The 21,781-nt window shown below is 39.9% G+C and overlaps 2 protein-coding genes across 4 annotated transcripts in view; one reads left to right on the top strand and one right to left on the bottom strand.

Moving 5' to 3' along the window:
- Positions 1 to 164: 164 nt before the first annotated feature.
- Positions 165 to 16,231, bottom strand: FASTKD2 (FAST kinase domains 2). The gene is made up of 12 exons (XM_079924654.1): positions 16,129 to 16,231; positions 14,591 to 15,407; positions 11,520 to 11,623; positions 10,720 to 10,828; positions 10,300 to 10,423; positions 9,888 to 10,027; positions 8,582 to 8,754; positions 5,438 to 5,601; positions 4,240 to 4,452; positions 3,751 to 3,838; positions 1,943 to 2,057; positions 165 to 962 (listed from the first exon to the last, which is right to left on the bottom strand). The coding sequence occupies exons 2-12, from the start codon at positions 15,305 to 15,307 to the stop codon at positions 843 to 845; spliced, it is 2,067 nt and encodes a 688-aa protein (XP_079780780.1). The 5' UTR covers positions 15,308 to 15,407; positions 16,129 to 16,231; the 3' UTR covers positions 165 to 842.
- Positions 16,232 to 16,299: 68 nt separating this feature from the next.
- Positions 16,300 to 21,781, top strand: part of MDH1B (malate dehydrogenase 1B) — a 30,364-nt gene continuing 24,882 nt past the window's right edge. For all 3 annotated transcript variants that reach the window (XR_013828820.1, XM_079924937.1, XM_079924936.1), the window contains exons 1-2: positions 16,300 to 16,525; positions 20,691 to 20,803. Coding sequence is in view for 2 of the 3 variants with exons in the window: in XM_079924937.1 (XP_079781063.1) it covers positions 16,504 to 16,525; positions 20,691 to 20,803 (135 nt within the window). In the remaining variant the exon portion in view is untranslated. The remainder of the gene's footprint in view (positions 16,526 to 20,690; positions 20,804 to 21,781) is intronic.

Below are 21,781 nucleotides of genomic sequence, written 5' to 3'. Positions count from 1 at the left end.
CCAGTGAGTCAAATACTAGGTAGACAGGCGTGTGACAAACTTGAACAAGTACTTCCACAAAAGGATGAACAAACGTAACTGAAAAACAGCCCTCGGGTCTGGCTCACAAAACAGCTCAGCTATATATTTACTTGAAAAGACTTTGTGAAATGGTGGGAGGGGAAAGGGGAAGAGGGAGAAAGGAATGACCTCACCAATGGCAAGGACTGTGGTGTTAGCAACCCACAACCTATCAATCTTAAGAAATTAGGACTCCTTGCCATCTCTGTACTATCTCATCTGCGTTTCTCTTAGTAAGGTCCACAAACCACTTCCACCTAGAATGCTTGTTACAACTGCAGATACCTGATCCTCACCCATTTTTAACACGCTACCTCGTTAATTCTTATACATTCTACAATTTGAGACCCTAGCCCAATTGCTTTGTGGCCAGTGCTTGAATGTGGTCCATACCTGAGTCCTAAAACAGCTTAGATTCCAAACCTGAGGACTGCCCACAGCAACTTACCTGCAACCCATCACAACTAAGAAACCAGTTTTGAATGCATCAAAGCTAATGAGAAACAGAAAAACCTATAGCTCGTGAATTTATGAAGTATCTGGGCACTGGAAGGAACAGGTATGACTGCAAAAATGACCCTTCTGGAATTTTCTCAGCATTTTCTAAAGTGCCAGTGAGAATATTTCTTTCATTCTCAACTTTAATTTTAGCAGTGAACTGAAATAACACTTTTTATTATGGTGAGCAGTCAGGTAAGTTCCATCGACAACTGAATTGTAGTCTTTATTAAAGTTATTTTTATAAATTTACGTCTAATAACATTAAAAGGTTGCTTTTTACTTTAACATGTGCTTTGCAAATTTATATCAGCAGTAGAAAGTGCTTCCTGTGAATAGATTTTACTCTTCAAAAATGTGACTGCATCCTTCATCTCTAGTTTTTCCATCTCCCAATTATTGACCTTACCAAAGAAAGAGGAAAATAATCAGTTTGCAAGAAGATGACGATGTATAAAATAAAAGCTAGTTTCGAGATCCAAGGATATTAAAATAACATCAGCCAACCACTTATAATTATGCACATTTTAGAAGTTTAGTAAGACTATGTGCTAGGGTCGAAGAAAGCTCTCACAGTGAAAATTATAAAAAAACTTTAAAAGTCCTCTAAAGGGTGCAAAAGATCCTTTCTTGGGATGATCTTCCTTAGAATATAAATAATAGCCAACATGAAAAAAAAAGTGTTACAGATTAGCCCATTAAGAGAAATGGGCCATCTTAACCTTGGTAATCCGGGCATGATCCAGTTTTGGATACTAAAGTACCATAACGAAGATTCAAATATTTACATTTCACATTATATGTAGGACCAAATGAGTGGCATTTAGATAGGTCCTAACATTAACATAAATATACATTTATTCGTATGGTTCTTGCTCCATACAGAGACATCTAGAGAGGCTGTTCAAGAAAAGTTGTGCTCAGAATCAAAGAAAGCAGAAGGAGGGAAGAGGAAGAAGCATCCTTATAGTCATCCAGCACTTTCTAGTGACAAACATCCTTAACAGCCTCACAATGGCCCATGAAAACAAAGCTTTAATTAACATCTTTTCTTCTCCTGTTCAAGATAACCTAGAAACTGAATATGGTTTCATGTGTCTTAAATTAAAGAAGTACACATATTATTTACATTTTTCACTTGACAAAAATGATTAAAGTTGACTAAATGCAGCACTTATAAAACCCCAGGTAAATAACAGTATCAGCTGAGTAGGAGCCAACTCACATACCAGAAAGGTTCTTTTTCAAAGAAAACAATAACTAAAACACTTATTCCGATACTGCTGACAATTCATCTAGTCCTAGTAACCAACTTCAACCACAACATTCCCAGTAGAATGAACATCAGTAACTGAAGACTATTTCATTTGCATTTTTTTCTTACCAAGATCACATGAAAACCCATTACTTTCAAATGCCGCATTTTCATAGCAAGGAATCCTCTGGGGTGGGTTGAATCCAAACAGTACGTAGATCTAGGAACACAGAGTACAGCTACTCTGAAAACAAAAACACAAAACGTGAGACTAGTTACTAACGAGATGACCATGTACAATCTTGCTGCATCCTTGTTCTTTGGAGATTTCAAAGCTGAGCTCTCCACTTACCACATTCCTCACCATTCCCTCCTGTGTTAGTCCTTCACTTCCTCATTACCTAGACTATGCAGATATTCCAGTACATGAAGACTATTTTAGGAACCACAAGCTTATAAAAATGCTTTATACAAACAGTATCCCTTAACCATCTTTAAGAATGGCTACATTCTCGATGAGGAAAATTTTCAGATATGAAAGCACCCATTTTAGGGCTTTCCTGTGCAGAGCTAATCTCTGATCTAAACATAATTATTTATGCTGCTAGAAGCACTGATGTAGATAATACCAAATGGAAGATGCTCTGCTTGTAAATATTGTCTCCCAGAGACAGACACATTTAAAAGCCAGAATGGGGAGACCAAATACAAAAAAGAAAACACTAAGAGATAGGCAAGACCGTTGAAAAGATAAAATGTATACGTGTAACAAAAATGTGGAAGGTGTAATTTGTCTTTCATTGTTCATGGCCTTTTGGAAAGATTAAGTTCATTGGGGGAGACAAAGACATTTGTATCCTTACTGTCTTCTGTCATACTCTGGCTGTTATCTGAGATAAAGTAAGAGAAATTTCGTATCTTTAAAGGAACACTGATTCCTCATTTTTTCTCGGTACTTTAGGCTGAGAGCTACTACATTATATTATCATGCCAGAACAGATGAACACCTGAAAAAGAAAAATGATGTTTCAACTGGGTCAGAGAGAAAGCCTCTTTTTGAGGGAAGATGGGTAATAAGTAGAAGGAAGATAGTGGCTGAAAAAGATGGCCAAGGAACAAGCTAGGTGGATTTAGAAAGGTGCAAAAGTTACAGAGCTGTGTATGAGTGGAGAGGGATGAGTAGATAAGAGTTTGAATCCCTACAGACTTTTTCTGTACCTCTCTCTACCATATTTACGTGCATGTGCTACAAAGCAGTAGGGGATATACGTCGCTTGGGGTCAGGATCCACGTCTGACTCATCTTTGTGTGCCCTACAGGCCCTAACAGAGCCTTTCCACAAAGAATGACTGAACACAGGGTGTGTGCAATATGACCTGATCCAGATGCCTACAAGGCAGAATATTCTCTCAGGGAGTAGCATCAATTTCTCCCAGAAACACTCTCTGTACTGTGTGAGTCAAGGAAACTACTTCTAATTAACTTCAGTATGGTTTGATCCATATACAATACAGCTTAATTAAAAAGCTAAAGTTTCTCTACCTTTAGAAAGGTTTGGCGGTAGAGAAAAATATTCTTTGGGTATTTGATTTTAGTAGAAGCCTTCATTCTTTATGATCACTACTGCATTATCTTGTCAAAAATTTACACTGCACTGATGGTTTCAATTATATTAGCACTGTTTTATTGAACTGTTTAGCTTTAAAACCTGATTTTAAAAAGTTGCCTGTTTCATTAAATGGACAACTCCAATCCACTGTCTTCAACCACAGGGTCCCACATTTATACCTAAGGGGTAGATTAATGGTTGTCCCTTGGTGCATTACAAGATCTATACAAATATAAGGTCTTTGTATTGTTACTGCTATTTAATATGAAGTCTTCGAGAATTAAGAGTTAAATTTAGAAAGCTCAGCAAATGCATATGTGTAAACAACCTTTGAATATTTGTAGCAGAAGTTACCACATCCACGTCAGAAAATGGAAGCACTTGGCTCCTGTTAGCATCCATTCTGATTTCAAAATCTGAAAGAAAAAAATTGATACTAATTTTTCAAACATCGCTCCGAGTGATTTTTTGTTTGAAAAGGTATACTACCACTACCAATAATTATAATGGCAGCCGGTAAGCTATACTGAGCTTATTTACCATGTGCCAAATACTAGTCTGGATTTTATATGTATAACCTCATTTGTTGGTCACAGGAACCCTGTGAGGTGGGTAATATTATTATTGCCATTTTACAGATGAGGAAAGAGGCTGGTGAGTGCCTAACACACAGCACTAGTAAGTAGCAGAGTGAAAATCCACACCCAGCAGTCCAGCTCCAGAGCCAATGCTGCACCACACTAGACTGCTGCAGTAAACTCCTTATCTTTTGTCAGGAAAGAAGTAAAACAGAGGAAAATCATATGAAGTCCCATACCGATATAATAATTATGTGGCAACCATACACTTTTTGAGAAGCATCCTTCTCCCAGAAGGCTACTCAGCACCTCGGCAACCTTTGCATGTGGATGTGATGGCATGGAGGACAGCTGTGGCAGCACTAAGTGTGTGTCCTTGTGACAAGGAACATCATCAAGTTTTAGACAGGCAGCCAAAACATGAAGCTTGTGAACATTCCTCTCCACATCACCTTAAAAAAAAAAGAGAGAGAGAGAAAGAAGATTATAGTTAAGAAAAATATGAATGCTACATTTAAGAAATTGTATTAATGCACCTATAACTCTGATTATTTGCTTCTTATCAGGAGGAATCTCTCTGTGTCTCCCTAGGTCCCACAGTGTGTAGGTCAGCGCCCTGATAATGTTTTAATCTTTAAAATATCTTTCAAGGTCCTTTAGCCTCAACTCTTCACTGAACAGATGGGAAAATGCTCAGGAATGTTAAAATGCCTCCTGATTAGAGGCAAAGTTGGGACTAGATTCCAGGTCTCCTGGGTTCACGGCTGCTTCCTCCATGTTAGACTGCTTGAAAAATCAGCACATGGTGTTCCTTTTCCACACTTCAACTTTGGAATTTCATACTGTTGTTTTTAAAAGGATTTAAAATACTCTATTCCCAGATAATCATCAAATTTTACACATCTAGCCTGATATTGCTTCTCCTTATTTAATAGTAAAGACTGAAAGACAACAATTAATTTGGTTCCAAGAGTAAGTAAATTCACTACTTTGGTAACTACTTGGTTTCTTGATCTAACGGCTGTGCCCTCATTACAGGCCATGAGTGACAAAGTGTTTATAGCTGCAAAAGTTGACTTAACTTGGCTTCAAACGTGACACATATGGATTAGAAGTACAAACACCTCTGATCAAGGCATAAAGAACAACCTGAACATTTAGCCTTTGCACAGGTGCATGAAGTGTAAATAAAAAGAACAATGACGCTGTGTTTCTCATTCTTGCCGTCTATGGGCAGGATCTGTCCCTAAAGGAGCCTCCACCGGTTTGCTGGTTTGAAGCATGGCCCTTTGACTTCACCATCATTGGTCCTTTCATCAGGAGCACCCGCTCCACACGTTTTAACTAACACTGCGGCAACTGAGACCCCAATCTGGATCACCTGGTAGCCTGGCAGTACTGCTTTATTTTAGTCACCACCGTGCACTGATATCCTACCTGACGTCAGCAGATCATGGATGATGTCCTTTTGAAGAAGCTGATTAATAGGGGCCAGGGGAAAATGGTTCATCAAGCAAAACGAACACACAGCATTCAACAGGTTTTCAGAAGTGATGTGGTGAAGACTACCAGTCAGAGCACTAGCCATAACTTCTAGGAACCTACAGGGGCAGAAAGGAGAGTCAGCTTTCAAATATGAAGAGTAGACAAGGTCATGGTAGAGCTAGTGAGGTGTCACAGAACTGACAGCTTTAAGGGGATAAAACAATCAGGCTTGCAATAAGTCTTCACACATCTTTCAGGTCGGTGACTATCTCATAATAAATACATACACTCAATAAATGTTAGCTACTACTACATGTCTTACACAGGGCAAATGTTTACAAGCTTTAACTCATTTAATTCCTATTCAAACTCTGTGGGATAGGTATCATTATTTTCTTCATAATAAAGATGCGTAAACAGGCTAAGCAGGGTCAACTAACTTGTCCAAGAACACACAGCCAGGAAGTAGCAGAGACAGCCCTGGAATCCAAGTTGTCAGGGTCCAGAGGCTTTTAACCATTGTGCTAGATTTTTTATCATGAGTAAGTCTTTAAGACCTGGAACTCCACTGCAGTTTTATAATCAATTACAATTCTCTAGCTATTAATACTCTGAGTTAAAAGAACTGCTAGCCTAATCCTACCACCCAAGCTAATGTTACGCAGTATAACAAAGCAGCTAAGCACAGAGGCAGAGAGGCAAGATCAAAATTAGGTAAGGTCACGTGTGCAGGGTGGCACTGCTGATAAACGGCACAGATGCACTTTGAACCCAGGTCAATTTGACTCTTAGGGCATAAGCTATATATCATTATATAAGAAAAAGGAAGTATTGATACTTGCAGAGTACTGTGATAGTGTACAGGAAAGAAAGTAGATAGGGTAGCTTTGGGGATAAGGAGAATTTCAGTTAAGTGGAAAAGATGGCAAAAGGGAAGACCACTTGAAAGTAACCCCTGAAAGTACATGCCATTCACGCTGTAATAACTAGCGAGGCTGGGGCACAGGCAGAGAGGCCCACAGCAGGGCAAGTATGCCCTGAAGTAAGCCCTTAGCACCAATGAGCCATAAAGGGAAATGTGAGATCAACTGGGAGGTCCCGTGAGGAGCAGATGGCCGAGTGAGGAAGGCTGTGACAGGCTAAGCAGGACTGCTAACAGGTCCTAGAGACAACAGTGAGGCAACACTTACTAAAGGGAGAACTGATGGAGTTTGGAGTATGCAGCAAGAAACAGCGGGGCTGCAGAGGACCGATCTGGAGCCCAGCGGTAATCACCTCCCCAGTCTCCTCGCATCCCACTTCTTATGCTGTTACCTCATGCTTCAGCGACACCAAAATCTGTGTCGTTCCCCGCATGTACTCTGCTGTTGCTTTCCTTCCTGACCTGAATACGGAGCCCCTTCTACTCAGAATGGTCTTTCCATCGTTAACTGCTCTCTCTCCATCTTTCAAGATCTGCTCAGGTACCAACTCCTCCAGGCAGGATGCTTGGCACCCACCCTGAGCCTCCACTTCGCCAGGCTAGCATCCTGGTACATCCCTCCTCTATTCCTATATACACTGTATAAAACTCTATCACTTCAATGTTCATGCTGTATTTAACTGCAGAAAGGATTATGTCTCATTCATTTTTGTCTTAAGTACCTGAGTGCTTGGTACAAGTTTTCCGACTAAAGGAACAAATAAACTTAGATGAGGAGGAGGAGAATGTTAATGGAAAAGGAAGAATCAAGAATAATGAGCTAAAAACTCACCAAGTTGTATACATTGAATATGCACAGCATTTTACATGTTGTTATTCATACCTCGATAAAGTGGTTTAAAAAGCTCTAGAGCGCTTTTCAATTATGGAGCAGAGACAGGCTTATTGACAAATAATTGCAGCTATGTGTCAAGGCTCCACCAAAGAGTTATATAAGACATGACAAGCACAGGGGCTGTGATGGAGACAATTAAGGGAAGGCACATGACAAAGCTATATAAGACATGACAAGCACAGGGGTTCTGATGGAGACAATTACAGGAAGGCACATGACATGCAGTATGAACTGAGTCTCACAACAATGGAGAGCACAGTGGGCAGCTGCTTTTCTTGGCCCAGCACTTCTTTGATTACCTGCCCCAAAGAAATGGGCATGTGACCCAAACTCGTTCGATCAGATTTTCTCTTTCGGAAATCTGAATCTTGAGGGAAAACCACAGGGACAAAAAGCTGTTGGAGTCAAGCTACTCGATGGCAAAAAGATGACCAGTGAACCTTGCCACTGAGACCCTCAGAACTGCCCTAGTTTATTCCTCCAAGGCCTCTGTGACTGACACTCTAGTTTTTTTTTTTAATCTAACAATTACTGTGTCTGGCATTGCCTTAAGAACCTGACATAGATTAACTCATTTAATCCTCATAACAACCCAATACGATTAGAAATAACTCTTTATTTCTCATCCCCATTTTAACAGATGAAGAAACTGAGGCACAGATAAGTAACTTGCCAAAGTTAAGTAGCTAATGAATCGCAGAGCTAAGATTCAAACCTAAGCAAGGTGTCTCCAGGGTCTGCGCTTTTAATCACCCTTCTAACAAATGACAAATAACATGTTATATGCGTTTCTGGTTTTTAATGAAACTTAGAACTGACCTAGAGAGGAAGGAAAGATGTTCTGGGTGGAAAGAAGATGAAAGAGCACAGCATGTTTGAGGAATTGCTGTGTTTAATAGCAGAAATGCACAGTTGTGGTTAAAATGAAAAGAATAGAAAGCAGTAGTCTGGGACCAAATGAAGAGTTAGGGTCAAAACTAAACTATAAACTCAGGAGCGGAGGGAATAAGCTGGGGGAGAGTTTGAAATGAAAACTCCTATGCTGAATTACCAAATATATTGCAAAGAACAAAGAAACTGGCAAAAGCAAAGCACATATCTTTAGCAAAGATAAAATAAAATTCTGTTTAACTTCATAAATAAGGAATATTATGTTTTATTTCTGGACATGGATGAAGGCCATGGATGGGTTCGCATGTAAGAATTCATTAAGCTTCGTAATCTTTTCTATAAATACGATATGTGGCAATAAAAAAGTAAAAAAAGAACAAGTACATACTCGTGAGTCCAGCATTTGTGGAAGTGATTGAGAGAAGAATACACATGAAGAATAGAGACAAGGCTTTTCACGTTTAGGAAGCCAGGTTCATCTGCTGCTTTCTTCATAAACAAGTCCATCAAACTAACAGGTCGAAAGCCAACGTTTTCAAATAAGATGAGGAGAAAAAGAACCTAAAAAAAGAAAGAATTGAGGGAAAACTTCTTAAGAGTTACAGTATGCTATTAGCAATCTTTTAGATCTCAAAATATTTAAACCGCAATAGAATTGTCCTGACTGACCAAATATTCCCTTAAAAGGAACAATTATCTTTTCCTTACAAAATCTGTTCCAGTTATTCTTGAATCAGAGTATCGAGTTAACAATCAACCTCTTTTTATAAGCTGAGAACCAGAGCACAGAACGGTTTCCATATTTCCATCTCATTTAAAATAAATATTTTCCTATACGCTTTTCATATAACAGCTCTGAAAATTACCTTTAAATATACCTCTTCTGAAGTTTTTCAAAATGACCAAGCCAATTTTGAACTGCTCTCCCTTCCAAACCTAGACACTTCCTAGATTCTAAGAGATAACTCAAAAATTTCTATGTTCAGTACTAATTTCTATAACTGAGAATAGAGCTGAAATACAATGATTAAATGTTCCAGTTCACCTCTCATTTCCCTCTTAGTCTTTCTCACAATAAGTACTTCTCTTTCCAAAACAATTTCCATACTAAAGTCAACCTCACCCTCCAAAGTGAACTAAACCAGTGACCTAACATGGTTACCACTACTTAACTACAAAAAGAAGTTTTTACCACCTGCTTCATTTAGATGTTTAATTAACACATGCCCTGAATTAAAAGGCTCTTACTCTGGAAGAAACAAGCAAACTTTCCATAAATAGAAAACACACATGATCATTAAGTAATGACAGTTTATTCTTCAAAAAGCGTAAGCCTCTCACATCACCTATCTCCATTATTCTAAATCTAATAAAGGAAAAGTAGAAAGACAGAAATAATCCTTAGTATCCAACCAAAGTACCATACAACCTTTTGAAGAACAAATAGAAAAACAAACTTTGGACAATATAATTTTTGTTTTGGAGAGAAAGATGGTCCAGACATTGAATAATATATTAATAGGTAACCCCCAGACAAAATTTATAAGGAGCTAATTTTTCAAGCCAATTTAGCATTGGAATATTTTGGAATCTAAACCACTTTAAAATGATAGAGAAATTATTTCGAATGCTAAATAAATTAATACGTTTCTTGAAAGTTTCTGAGGCTTACTCTAAACTGTTAACATACTTACTTTTTTCAACTTCCAGATGTCAAAAGTTGTAGCCACATAATCTGCTATTCCCTTAAAAAGATCTGTATTGAAGTACTGGAGGTCTCTGCAAGACTGCAATATGCTGATCAATATTTTAAAGGGACACCCGTGGATATTACCTTTAAGAATGAGTTAGAGAAACAAGAATCACCAGATGGTTTTGACTGTAAGATCCAAGATACTATATACACAGTACTTTTGTTTCTTTAGAAAAAATAGCACTATATTTTGTTAAAAAAAACAAACAAACACTATAGGCAAAAATAAAATTTAGATCTAACGATATCATCAGATATTTTTCATATAACAGCAAAGTTGTTAAAACAAACAAAACAAATATAGTCCAGAACAGATCGGATGCTACAAATCATATAAGAAAAATTCCCCTTACTTGTGACTATCTTACTGCACTCATTCAAAAGGATAATGGAGCGGTGATTCATGGCAGCCAGTACTGCAAACATGCGCTGGCTATTCAAAACAGAAAACTGGTCTAATTCTTTCAAGGCTTTCATCTAAAGAAAAGTAAACTTAAATTTAATTTATCATTTGTGGCAAAATAAATTAAACTCCTATATTTAAATAAAAAAGGATAAAGTTTGAGCAAGATGACTCGGACAAACAGGTATATAGATAAATATACGTAAATATATATACAGATAAAAATAAATCTATTTCTATTTCACTTTAGCAAAGTTACATACAAAAGCATAATGTCCTCCTAATAAACTGACTTTAGGAGGTGATAGCAAATCACAAGAAATATTTTTTTCAAATTTTACCCAACAGAGAAAATTCAGAAGGTATTTACCTCCAATTTCCTTTTAAGACCAATCGGTGCATCTTTTCCAATACATTTCATTACAGCTTGTAATGTGAAGACACGTTCTATTTTCCAAACTTGCTGATCAACTAGCATCCTGTCATCAAACACAATAAATACCACAGTCCTAGGATCTTAATGCCAGGTGAGAAATCGTAAAAGTCATTTGGTCCAGCTTCTACTTCTAGGCAAGGAATATGAAGCCCAAAGAAATGATCTACCTGCCCAAGAGTGCAAATAGTGAAAGCTCCAGGACCAGCCTAGTATTGTTTTCTCTCACATTATTTTGCTATCTTTATGCATGAACAAATTTCAGGAGATTATATTAAGACATCCTAATGCATAGTCAATGAAAAAGGGAATTAAAAATTATTCTCATCAACCTATGACATTAGATTAGGTGCATCAATTTTATAAGTTGTAAAACTTAACCTCCTTTTCAAGCGGGGCCAGTGTCATGTGACCTCCACATAGTACCCAATTAACCATTATGAACTGAGTACATGTCAGTTATCCCCCAGCCCACATCAGTACTATGTTTTCAGATAATTTTAGATTTTAATGTTACCCACGCCTTTTATTTTATGGTGGACCCTGAGAGAAGCATTATTTCCAGCTTTACCTGATCCAGAGTCACTATTTTAAGTTTAATAAGGTATTAAAGACCATAACTACTAACAAAGTCTTCCATGCCCCCACTCCAAAAAAGGGAGCTCAACTTTCATCTTCGTTTTTGATTTAAGAGAAACAGAGAAAGGCACCTGAAGAAAGGGTAACAGAGTTCTCACCGCAATCCTGCTCGAAGAACATCCACATTCTTGCATGGCTCCATTGCCTCTAAGATAGTTGACAAAACTGAAAGACATTTCTCATCACACTCATTGATACGTTCCTATTGAAATATAATTACAAAAATACCACAGGTGATGAGCTCATAGTGGACTATCTCACCCAAGCAAAACCACTGAACTGATGCTTTCAACTAAAGGATTAAGTATCAAACCAATAACTCACAGAGTCTGTCCACAATAAACAGCATCTTTGGAAAACAAGATGTCATATGTAAGTGAATTTTCCAAATAATTGATACATTCTTTTATGTATCAACCATTTTTTTACATTCTCCATTATCACTGAAAATGATTTGATATTGATTACCTTCCTCCCCTTCTGAAATAACTTTTATCAAACATTATTTTTACCTCTTCTTGAGACCCAAAGCCATCATGATGACAAGTGCAGTAATATTAGAGCTACAGGACAATTTTCCTACCCCTAAAGAATCTTACACAGCTGCACTTACAATTTCCCTATATCCTTTCCTGGGTATCAAACTGCAACCTCAGTTGTGAACCTTCTGATTCACATCTGCTGTCACATGTTACCACCACTACCTGGATCTCAAGAGGAGCCCAGGCTTCATGGATCCTTCTTTCAAATCCTCTGAATTAGGGTACTAATTTAGGTTCTAGAAATGGTCTAATTTAGAAAACGAATAGTAACAACACAGCTTACCTAGTGCTCTACAATTTAATCATAACTAGCTTATACACCTCACAAGAGTACTTGTGATCACATCTGAAAGATGTAAGCTCTTTTGCTAAAATTACAATACATGGCTAACTAGTCACAAAGTCTCAAGTCAGAACCAGATAATGATAAGAAATAGATACTGCTGGAAGGAAAAAAGGTCTCATTCCCATGAGAGGGTTTCCATTAACAATTTATAGCATTCCATCAATACCTACTGTGAAAGAAAAGACCACTGGCTATGTGTTTGAAGGGCAAACTTCAGTGATGACATATTTCATCCCTAGCTAAAATGTCTTTGCAACATTCCAACATGTTAGTGAGATACAATTATACGTACAGTTAACCTGGCCCCAAATATCCACTGTCCATTCCTCACCAATGCAGATACTATGCTGATATGAATACCTGTCCAAAGTTCATTTAGAGCATCACTGACCAGGTAGAGCGACTTACTGTAATCACTTTTAAATAACTATATAGGGAACACAGTCTACCAAAAAACACGGATATTCTGCGGTTTAAACACTCACACACGACACACAAATTAGTTCCTGGGCGAGAACATGGAAATCATAGTAATGTAAAAAGTTAAAGTTAAAAACTCTCATATACCTATGAACCCAATTCTTGAATTCTATAGTAGGATAGGATATATATCAGATCATCCTCAGGAAACTCCTGTCTTCAAAAATAATTATTTAATTATGATCATTGAGTTCAGAAGTCTGAAGAGTCCACTCTTAAAAGGTAAATGATTACTTTAAGGAACTCATCTTTTCCTCAGCCAATCTGGCATCATTTCAGTGACATCGAACAGGACACTGACTCCTTTGTTTGAAACTAAAATTGGCTCCTTCCTCCATTCCATTTCCCACTCCCACCGTAATCTAAATACAAATTGGAGCACGTTGATGACCTCTGCTTAAAATATTTCACTGGATCCCCATTGCCTACAGGATAAATCCGAACTCCTTAGCCAGGCAGAAAAGGCTCTTCACGATTCATCCCCTTTTTCCCCAACCTCATGCCTTGCCATGACACCCAACCCCACCTCCTTGACAACCACAGACACAGTTTCCTCTCCATTCCCTCAAACTCGCAACCCCAGTATTCTGTACCTCCAGCCACAATGAACTACTTTCAGCTCCACAAACTATTCTCCAGGATTTGAACATACAGTCTTCTCTGCTTGAAACACCATCCCCTTCGCTATCCATCTTCTAAGTGCTGGCCATTTCTTGGACTCAGCTTAGCCATCATCTCCTACTGGGCTTGAATTTTAGCTCTACTATGTCGAGGTGTTTGTTCATTCACGCAGCAAATATTTATCAAGTACCTACAGATAGTGACACTAACGGGTATGTGACCGTGGGCAAGTTATTTAACCGCTCTAAGCTTAAATTTCCTAATCGGTAAGATGAAAGTAACAATACCTACTTTTAAAAACTACACTGAGAATTACATGAGACAATCCTCTTTTCAAACTTTGTACCTATCACTGCTTCAAACGGTAATCCTGTATCCTCCTCTCCCATCACCTCTTCCCATCATGAAGGCATACTCCTGCTAGGTTTGAAGACCTTGTAATGCACTCTCTATATTCTTCTTTCATTGCACTGAAAGCTCTATGTGGCCGTTATATTGTAACTGTATTCCCTATGCTCAGCACCATGCCTACAACATAGTAAATGTATGACTCATCAGATGAACATTGGTTATTTTTGTAATTACCTACAAAATATCTGTTGTCCCCTCTAGGTTATAAGGGCAGGGATCATGGCTTCTATATCTTTACATCCTAGTGACAAGTCTAGTAACTGATACATAGTTGACACCCAATAAATGTTTACTGTATGAAGAAATCAATCCAGTAGCTGTGTGACTTTAGCCAAGTTAACATCACTAAATCTCTTTCCTCATCTGCTAAACTGAGGTAACATCAACCTTACAGGGCTATTGTGAAGATTAAATAAGACAACACAAGAAAAAGGTATAGGTAGTCAATAAATACTAGTTCCCTTCCCTTCTCTCCTTCTTTCAACTACCCAACCTTTCCTTGTATATTTTGTACCTCTCCCCATTTTAGCTTATTCACTATTACTCAACTCCAGAGAAGAAAAATGGGGCAAGCTTTCATAAATTTCTACAGCAAAAAGATCTGGCTAACTTAAGGACTCTAAATCATATAATATCTATGCAGAAACAAATATAAACTACCATCCCAAAGATAAGTTTCTTTCAAGGAGGCTACATGTCTACGTCCCATCATTCTTTCAAGATATGCTAAACCAAGTAAAAGTATATTTAAGGCTCCTTTTGATTTTACCTGGACCACCCTCAGCAAAGTCTGTATGAGTAGCGTATTCTGAGGGATCCCGAGCTTCACCATAGCATGAAGACTAAACAGCAGGTTGTCGTAGTGCATGATCTTGGCTTCTCTCATAATTTGTTCACACAGCTGGCTAAACATAGGGTGGTTAAACATCAATTGTTTTTCAAAGCGCTTCTGGTCATCAGACATCCGTTTGGCAATTGTCCACATGGCTGAGAAATAGTTACTACTAGGAAATGTAGGTGCTTTTGAAAATATATCTAACACGTCACTCAGGGAATTACACTCCTGAGACAGTTTTCTACAGTTGATCGGGGTTGGTTTTGTTCTCTTGGTGAGAACATCTTCATTGGAAGCCTCATGATGAAAGTTTTTCTTCAATCCATTATCAGAGACAAAGTGTTTTGAGTTAAAGGACAGCCTTCTACGACAAAGTAGTCTGTCAACTGTAAGGACTGTTGCAGTGCTTATGCCCTTTGTTTGAAAGCCATCACCTCCTGATTTAAAAATTAAGGCATCCTGAAAGAGATATCTAATAGATGACTGCATTCTATTATCAAAGTTACTTAAGAGCTTTCTTGGGTTCCAGCTTGAATAAACAATTTTTGGTCTGCAAAATCCCGAAGGATACAGCCTCACAGTTCTGCCTGTTGGAACTAAAGTACTGAATTGTCTGATGTTCCATAAAAAGGAACCTGCTCTGTTATTCATTTTCCTAGCCACTGAAACACTTTCAAATGGCTTTAAAGTTGTCAAGATCACACACACACGTCGCTTCTAAATATGAAAGAAAACACATGTCGTCGCTTTCCTGTAGGGGAAGGGGTTATAAGAGAAATAAAAATTAGAGTAAAACTTCTACTTAAAAATATCAAATGCATTTAACAGAGACTAAAGTGAGAACCTAGGGAGACATTAAGATTTCCGTTAAAAAGGTAAAACCATGTTAGCAATATGGGCTTTCTCCATTTCTACCACAATGTGTATATACACAGCCTTAAAGGTGCAAGGTTACTTTGGAAGTAATCGTTGTACAAATAAGGTATTAAAAAAATAAAAAAGGAAGTGGGTTTCTGACGTAAAAGTTTTCCTGCTTTCTTTGCAGTAAGGCATTTTATGTTACTGCCTTGAAGATGTCGTCAATGAAAAACTGCCTTTATGTCACTGCCTTGAAGATGTCGTCAATGAAAAACAAGGGTTTAACCTTGATGTATACTTTTTAACACAAGAATTTAACTACAGGTAAACACGAACTGTTAAGAATAAGGACTTGGACAAGTAGAACGGCTCAGAAGCAGCAGCAAACTAAAGTGATGCACGTGGCCTGCGCTTGTCTGGAGATAACAACCAGACAGTCTCACCAGGTCTCAGAACCGGTGTCAGGGGTCCGTCCTTCCGGAGCTGGACCTCTTAGTATTAACCCACCTCCCTAAACTTACTTCCCGGGCAACTCCTGAGACCTTTCTCTGAAAGGCGAGAATTCTAAAGCGTAGTACGACCACCTGTTCCACCTATGCTCGTCCTCCACTCACCTTAGTTCAGAGCCCCCGGGTTACACAGAGGCGCGGCCTTACAGCTTCCCCGCGAGCTGAGCGTATCGCGAGATTTTACGGATCCTTCATAGGTCAAAAAGTGTTATGTTCGCGGGAGGTTGGAAATAGTTTACTTGGAGTGAAGAAAGCCTACCGAAAAACTGACTAGTTTTTCTTAGCTGCAGGGAATAGGCACGGGGGAGACCACAGAGCTTTTAATGACAGTGTATAACTGTGTACCCCAACACGCAACCTCTGCAGCTGGGCGCCAGAGTCCGCGCTCAGCTTCAGAGTGCGCCTGCGCCAAGTCCCGAGCGGCGTGGTTGCCTGGAAACGGTGGAGCAGCGGTTCAAGCCCGCGGGTCCTGGCTTCACCATGGCCAAATTCGTACTCGCTGGTGAGTGATCCCCGCGTCCGCCCGCAGATCGCTCAAAACACCGACAGCTACTCTCCTCCTATGACCGCTTGCCAGTGATCTTAACTCGCCTATGTTCTAGCAACTCCAGCCTCTATATGGACCACCCAGGCTTTATTATGCTTTCATTCAAAAATGTATGTTGGGCAGTGACTGTGTACAAAGCACTGCTGGACACAGGGGATACAGTGAGGGGAAAGACACATCCCTGCCTTCGAGGAGCTTTCAGTCTCCTGGGATACAGAAGCATGTAAACAAGTACTTTTGATACAGTGTGATTAATGCAATGAGGGGTATGTACACAGGGTTCTGGGGGGTGTTACAAGAGCCGATTTGTGAAGGTTTGGAATAGGGAGGACATTCCAGAAAAAGGCACAGAGGCTAGAAGTGTCATGACCTCTGGATATGGAGGAAGTGACTGGACCTGGGGCAAGAATGGGAGCAGAAGCCAGATCCTTGCACTTCAAGAACACCAAGCAAAGGTGTTTGAACTGTATGCTGAAAGCATGAGGAGTCATTTAAAATGTTTAAGCAGGAGGATATCTTAATGAGCTTGCATTTTAGGAAACCCACCTTGTCAGCAATGGAGGGGACGGACTGGAAATGTCGACTGGCATCCAGAAAACCACCAAAGAGGCTCTTACTGCAGCAGGCTATTGTACCTGCCTCCTTTCCTCTCAGCAAGTTTCTCAAAAGGGTAGACTGCTCTTCTATCTCCAGGTCCGCCTTCCACTCAATCTGGTTTCTACTTCTGCCTCCTTTCAGAAATGGCCCTCACCGAAGTCACCAATGACTTTACAGAAGCTGTCCGGTCCTTGTCTTATTTGACCTCTTTGATGCCTTAACACAATTGTCATCTCCCATCTGCCTGAAAACCTATTTCCTCTGCTCCTTTATTCATTCAGAAGAGTATTTTTGAGAATGTTGCATTTGTGGCAGTGGCAGGGCTGGGTTCTATAGGAGCAGGGGCAGTGGCAGGGGACCTTTCTTAGGCAAAGACTTCCCAGAAGAAGTGATTTTTTAATCAGGGTCCTGAAAGATAAGTGTTACCTATCGGAGAGGAAATAAGTAGGGAGGAGGAAAGTAAATTAGGCACGGGTAGCAGGGAGTGGGGCTGCAATGAGGAAAGCTAGTTTGGTGATTTTTGAGAGTATACAATAAGCAGAAAATTGAAAAAGATTTAGTAGGGTTGGAGCATAGAGTACAAGGAAGAGACTATCATATGTTAAGGCCAGAGTTAGATAATGTATATTCTTGTGAGCCACGTTCAATATTTTTTAGATGTATTTATTTTTATTTATATTTATTTTGGGCGGCGTTGGGTCTTCGTTGCTGTGCGCAGGCTTTCTCTAGTTGCAGCGAGTGGGGACTACTCTTCATTGCAGTGCACGGGCCTCTCATTGTGGTGTCTTCTCTTGTTGCAGAGCACGGGCTCTAGGCACATGGGCTTCAGTAGTTGCGGCACGCAGGCTCAGTAGTTGTGGTGCACAGGCTTAGTTGCTCCACGGCATGTGGGATCTTCCTGGACTGGGGCTCGAACCCTTGTCTCCTGCACTGGCAGGCGGATTCTTAACCACTGCACCACAAGGGAAGCCCTCAATATTTTAAACTTTATCTAAAGTACATGGAAGGTTTTTGGAAGGAGATACATAATAAAATTTGCATTTTATCTCAGTGTTATTGCTACAATGTGAGAAGAAAAAGACTGGATGCCCAGAGCCCAGTTAGGTACTGTAGTCCAGGAAGGAAATACTGGTGGCCTGGTTTAGGAAGGTGGGCAATGGAAATGCAAAGAAGTGAATGGATTGGAGAGATGTTAGGGAGCAGAATCTATAGAACTAGACATTTGACTAGGTGGAGGAGGAAAGGAAGGGAGAAGAAAGAGTTAAAATTATTCCCAAGCAGTAGTTTGCATAACTGGGTAGATGGGAAGTCATTGAAAAAAAGCAGAAGAGTAGGCTTTATACTCTGGGTACTGTTAATACTCTTAAATAACTGGGTAGATGAACATAAAGAACATAAGAGAAGGAGCAAATTTAGTAGGGGAGTGATGGCAAAATCTGTCATAGACATGCTGAGTGCCTATGAGACATTTAGAAGGAGTTGAAAAAATACAGGACGGTGTAGACATCTAGATAAGGAGATAGTTCTGAACTGGAAATACAGATTTCTACTTGAAACAAAAGGAGTGGAGGAGATTATCCAGGAAGGATCATAGAGTATGAAGATAAGATGCCTTGTAGAATGCTAACCTTTTAATGCATTAATAAAGGAATAGGAACCTAAAAGTGTAATGAGGAGTGGCCAGAGAAGTAGGAAGAAAACCTGAAGAATGCCCCCACCACAGTGGGTATTTCAAGAGTTGAAGGGAGACAAATGCTACCAAGGGTCAACAAGAAAAGGATCAAAAAGTATCCATTGGATTTAGTGACATGGAGGTCCATGGTGACCTTCTAGAGAATTATGGGAAAAGCCAGATTGCAGTGGCATGAGAAATCAATGGAAGTGAGGAACTGGGGATGGCAAGTGTAGAGAACTATTTCAAGAACTATTTCAAGTTTTAATAGAAAAGGGCAGGTAGAAGGCAATGACTGAAGGGGCTTTTTGTTTCTCAGGACAGGAGAAACTTAAACATAATAAGTATATTTTAATTATGGTAGAAACAGCCCATTAGAAACAGAGCTAAGATGCTAGAAAAAGGGGATAACCAGTGGAGGTGGAAGAGGGTGGTGTTTAGAGCATAAGTGGTGAGATTGGATCTGGATAAGAGGTAGGATCCCTCTTCCACTGAATAGAAGAAAGAAGGAAAGGAGGAATCCAAATGCAGATAGGCTAGTAGGTTTGATGGCAGGAGCTTGGGGGATTTCCCAACTGATGCCTTTTTGTATGATTTGGTTTAGTTTGCGTAAAGTAGAAAGCAGAGTTTTCTGTTGTCTTCTGATAGTACAGAAAAATATTGGAGAGAAGGAAGGGGCTTGAAGGAAGTAGGCAGTTTGGAATGGTAATTGTAGAGACCAGAAGAGAGTGCTGCCCAGGGAAACAGAGGGATCTCCAGGAAGAGTTGAGGGCCAGTTGAGACTGGTGACCATGTATTTATAATGGTACCGCTCTGCTTAGTTCTACCATGTTTATCCAGGGGTGCCAAGTACATGAAACCCAGGCACAGAAAAGGCAAGTTACTGGGTTCATTCAGGGTAAGGGGCTTTTACCAAGCTTACTTGCCAGAAGCACAGTGGGGCAAGAGAATTGCAGACATGAACCAGAAGAGTGGTCTGAATTCATGAGTCATGGATTTGAACTAAACAGGGAGGCTAATAGCCAGGGGGAGTTTGAGAGGGGATGATGACTTAGAAGTCACCGGGAGGTTGAAGAACTGGTGAATTGGGAGTAATCGGGGAAGAAGGCTATAGAGAGGGTTCTGCCCTTGGCCCCTGCCCCTCCTACTCTACCGGACGTCCAGTCCCACCAACTTTAGTGGCTGTCACTTTCTCTGTGTTTATGCCTGCAATACCTGTATCCTAAGCTATTACAGAAGGCCTGCTCTTCAGATTTGCAGGTGCAGCTGCCTGCTGGTCATATCCACTTAGATATACTACAGATACTTCCAGCTGCGCTTTATAATTTAAACTTCTCACCCATGATTTCTCTCTAGTAAGGTCAGGATCACCTAGCCACGCCAGAAAAAAGAAGTTAAGCCAGACTCTTCTCTCCCTGCCACTTCTCCTTCCCCCAATACTCTCTGCACACATAGCAAGTCCACATGTGATTCTACCACCACTCCTCACTTCACACTTTGCCTTTTAGTAGCTACTAATGAGTAGTTCATTATGAGTAGTTCATGCTTAATTAGTAGCCTGGCAGCCTCTTAGAGGAAGTGAGGTCTAATACAGCACTGGAGGAGAATAAATATTCAAGTCTTTTTTTCTTTCCACATTTTATTACTAATGATGCTGATCTCCTATGAAAGTCATTTTATTTTGCCAATATAATAAAAATCAAAAGTTTATGTTATGGCAGTTTATGCTATAGCTCTATATAAATTATATTGTAACTGTGTGATTAATTCTGTAATTATATGACAAATGCTTGTAACTACATGATAATTTCCATGTGATGAAAGAAAATATTGCTAATTTGAATTTTTTAGGTAGAGCAGATTGCCCATATTATGCTAAAGCAGAACTTCTGGCAGATCTTTTACAAAAGAATCTTCCTGATTTTCGGATACATAAAATTACACAGCATCCTGATGTTTGGGAGGTAAGAGGCCTTTACAGTTTGTTAAACTCACACACACAGAAAAATGTGTTCTGATTTAATTAAATATTAGCTAGTGTATCAGATAGCTTTCCAGGAATGTTCATGTACTATTGATATTTTAATATTAGTAAAATCAGTCCTGACTTATCAGCCTCAAAACATTATTTATATTTTTTTCCTAGTACCTAATAGAACAAATAAGGCCCTAACCAGTAAGTAGAATCAATTTGGCTGGTATTTTCCCCCCAAGAATCCACATAGCTTATATTGTACTTTTTTTTTTTTTTTTTGCGGTATGCGGGCCTCTCACTCTTGTGGCTTCTCCCGTTGCGGAGCACAGGCTCCAGACGCGCAGGCTCAGCGGCCATGGCTCACGGGCCCAGCCGCTCCGCGGCATGTGGGATCCTCCCGGACCGGGGCACGAACCCGTGTCCCCTGCATCCGCAGGTGGACTCTCAACCACTGCACCACCAGGGAAGCCCGTATATTGCACTTTTTAACTTTCAATTCTCCTTCATATTGATTTCTAATGACATGAGGGACTTGTTTATTTGACACACCCTTCTTTGGGACTTAGATGGAAATTTGGGGGAAGGAGTTTCCTTTACTGGGGAGTGTTCTTGGGAACAACATCCTTAGAAGGAATGAGGGCAGCAGGACTGGGCAATGGGGGAAGTTGAACTGCCATACAGCTCTAACAAAGGGCTCAGCCAGCCCTGCAGGGAACTCTGAAGCTGGGATGGCCCTTCAAAGATACCCCCCCAAACAGGCAAGGAAGCCAGGCTTTTGTTCTCCTGCAGCTAACAGTCAGAGGATGTGGGCTGCCCTGGGGAAGAGACTTAACCTTAGGCAAGGGAACATCCTTTGGCTGAGGTCAGTTTCCAGAGAGAGACTCAGCACTGAGCCATCAACAGCCAATACGCCTCGTGGCAGGGGGAATGAGTGCCTTGGTCACGAAGGAGGAATAGGGACTACACG

The sequence above is a fragment of the Stenella coeruleoalba genome, assembly GCF_951394435.1.
Source record: "Stenella coeruleoalba genome assembly, chromosome: 6".
In the NCBI taxonomy this organism is placed as follows: Eukaryota; Metazoa; Chordata; class Mammalia; order Artiodactyla; family Delphinidae; genus Stenella; species Stenella coeruleoalba.
This window is presented reverse-complemented; position numbering and strand designations above follow the sequence as displayed.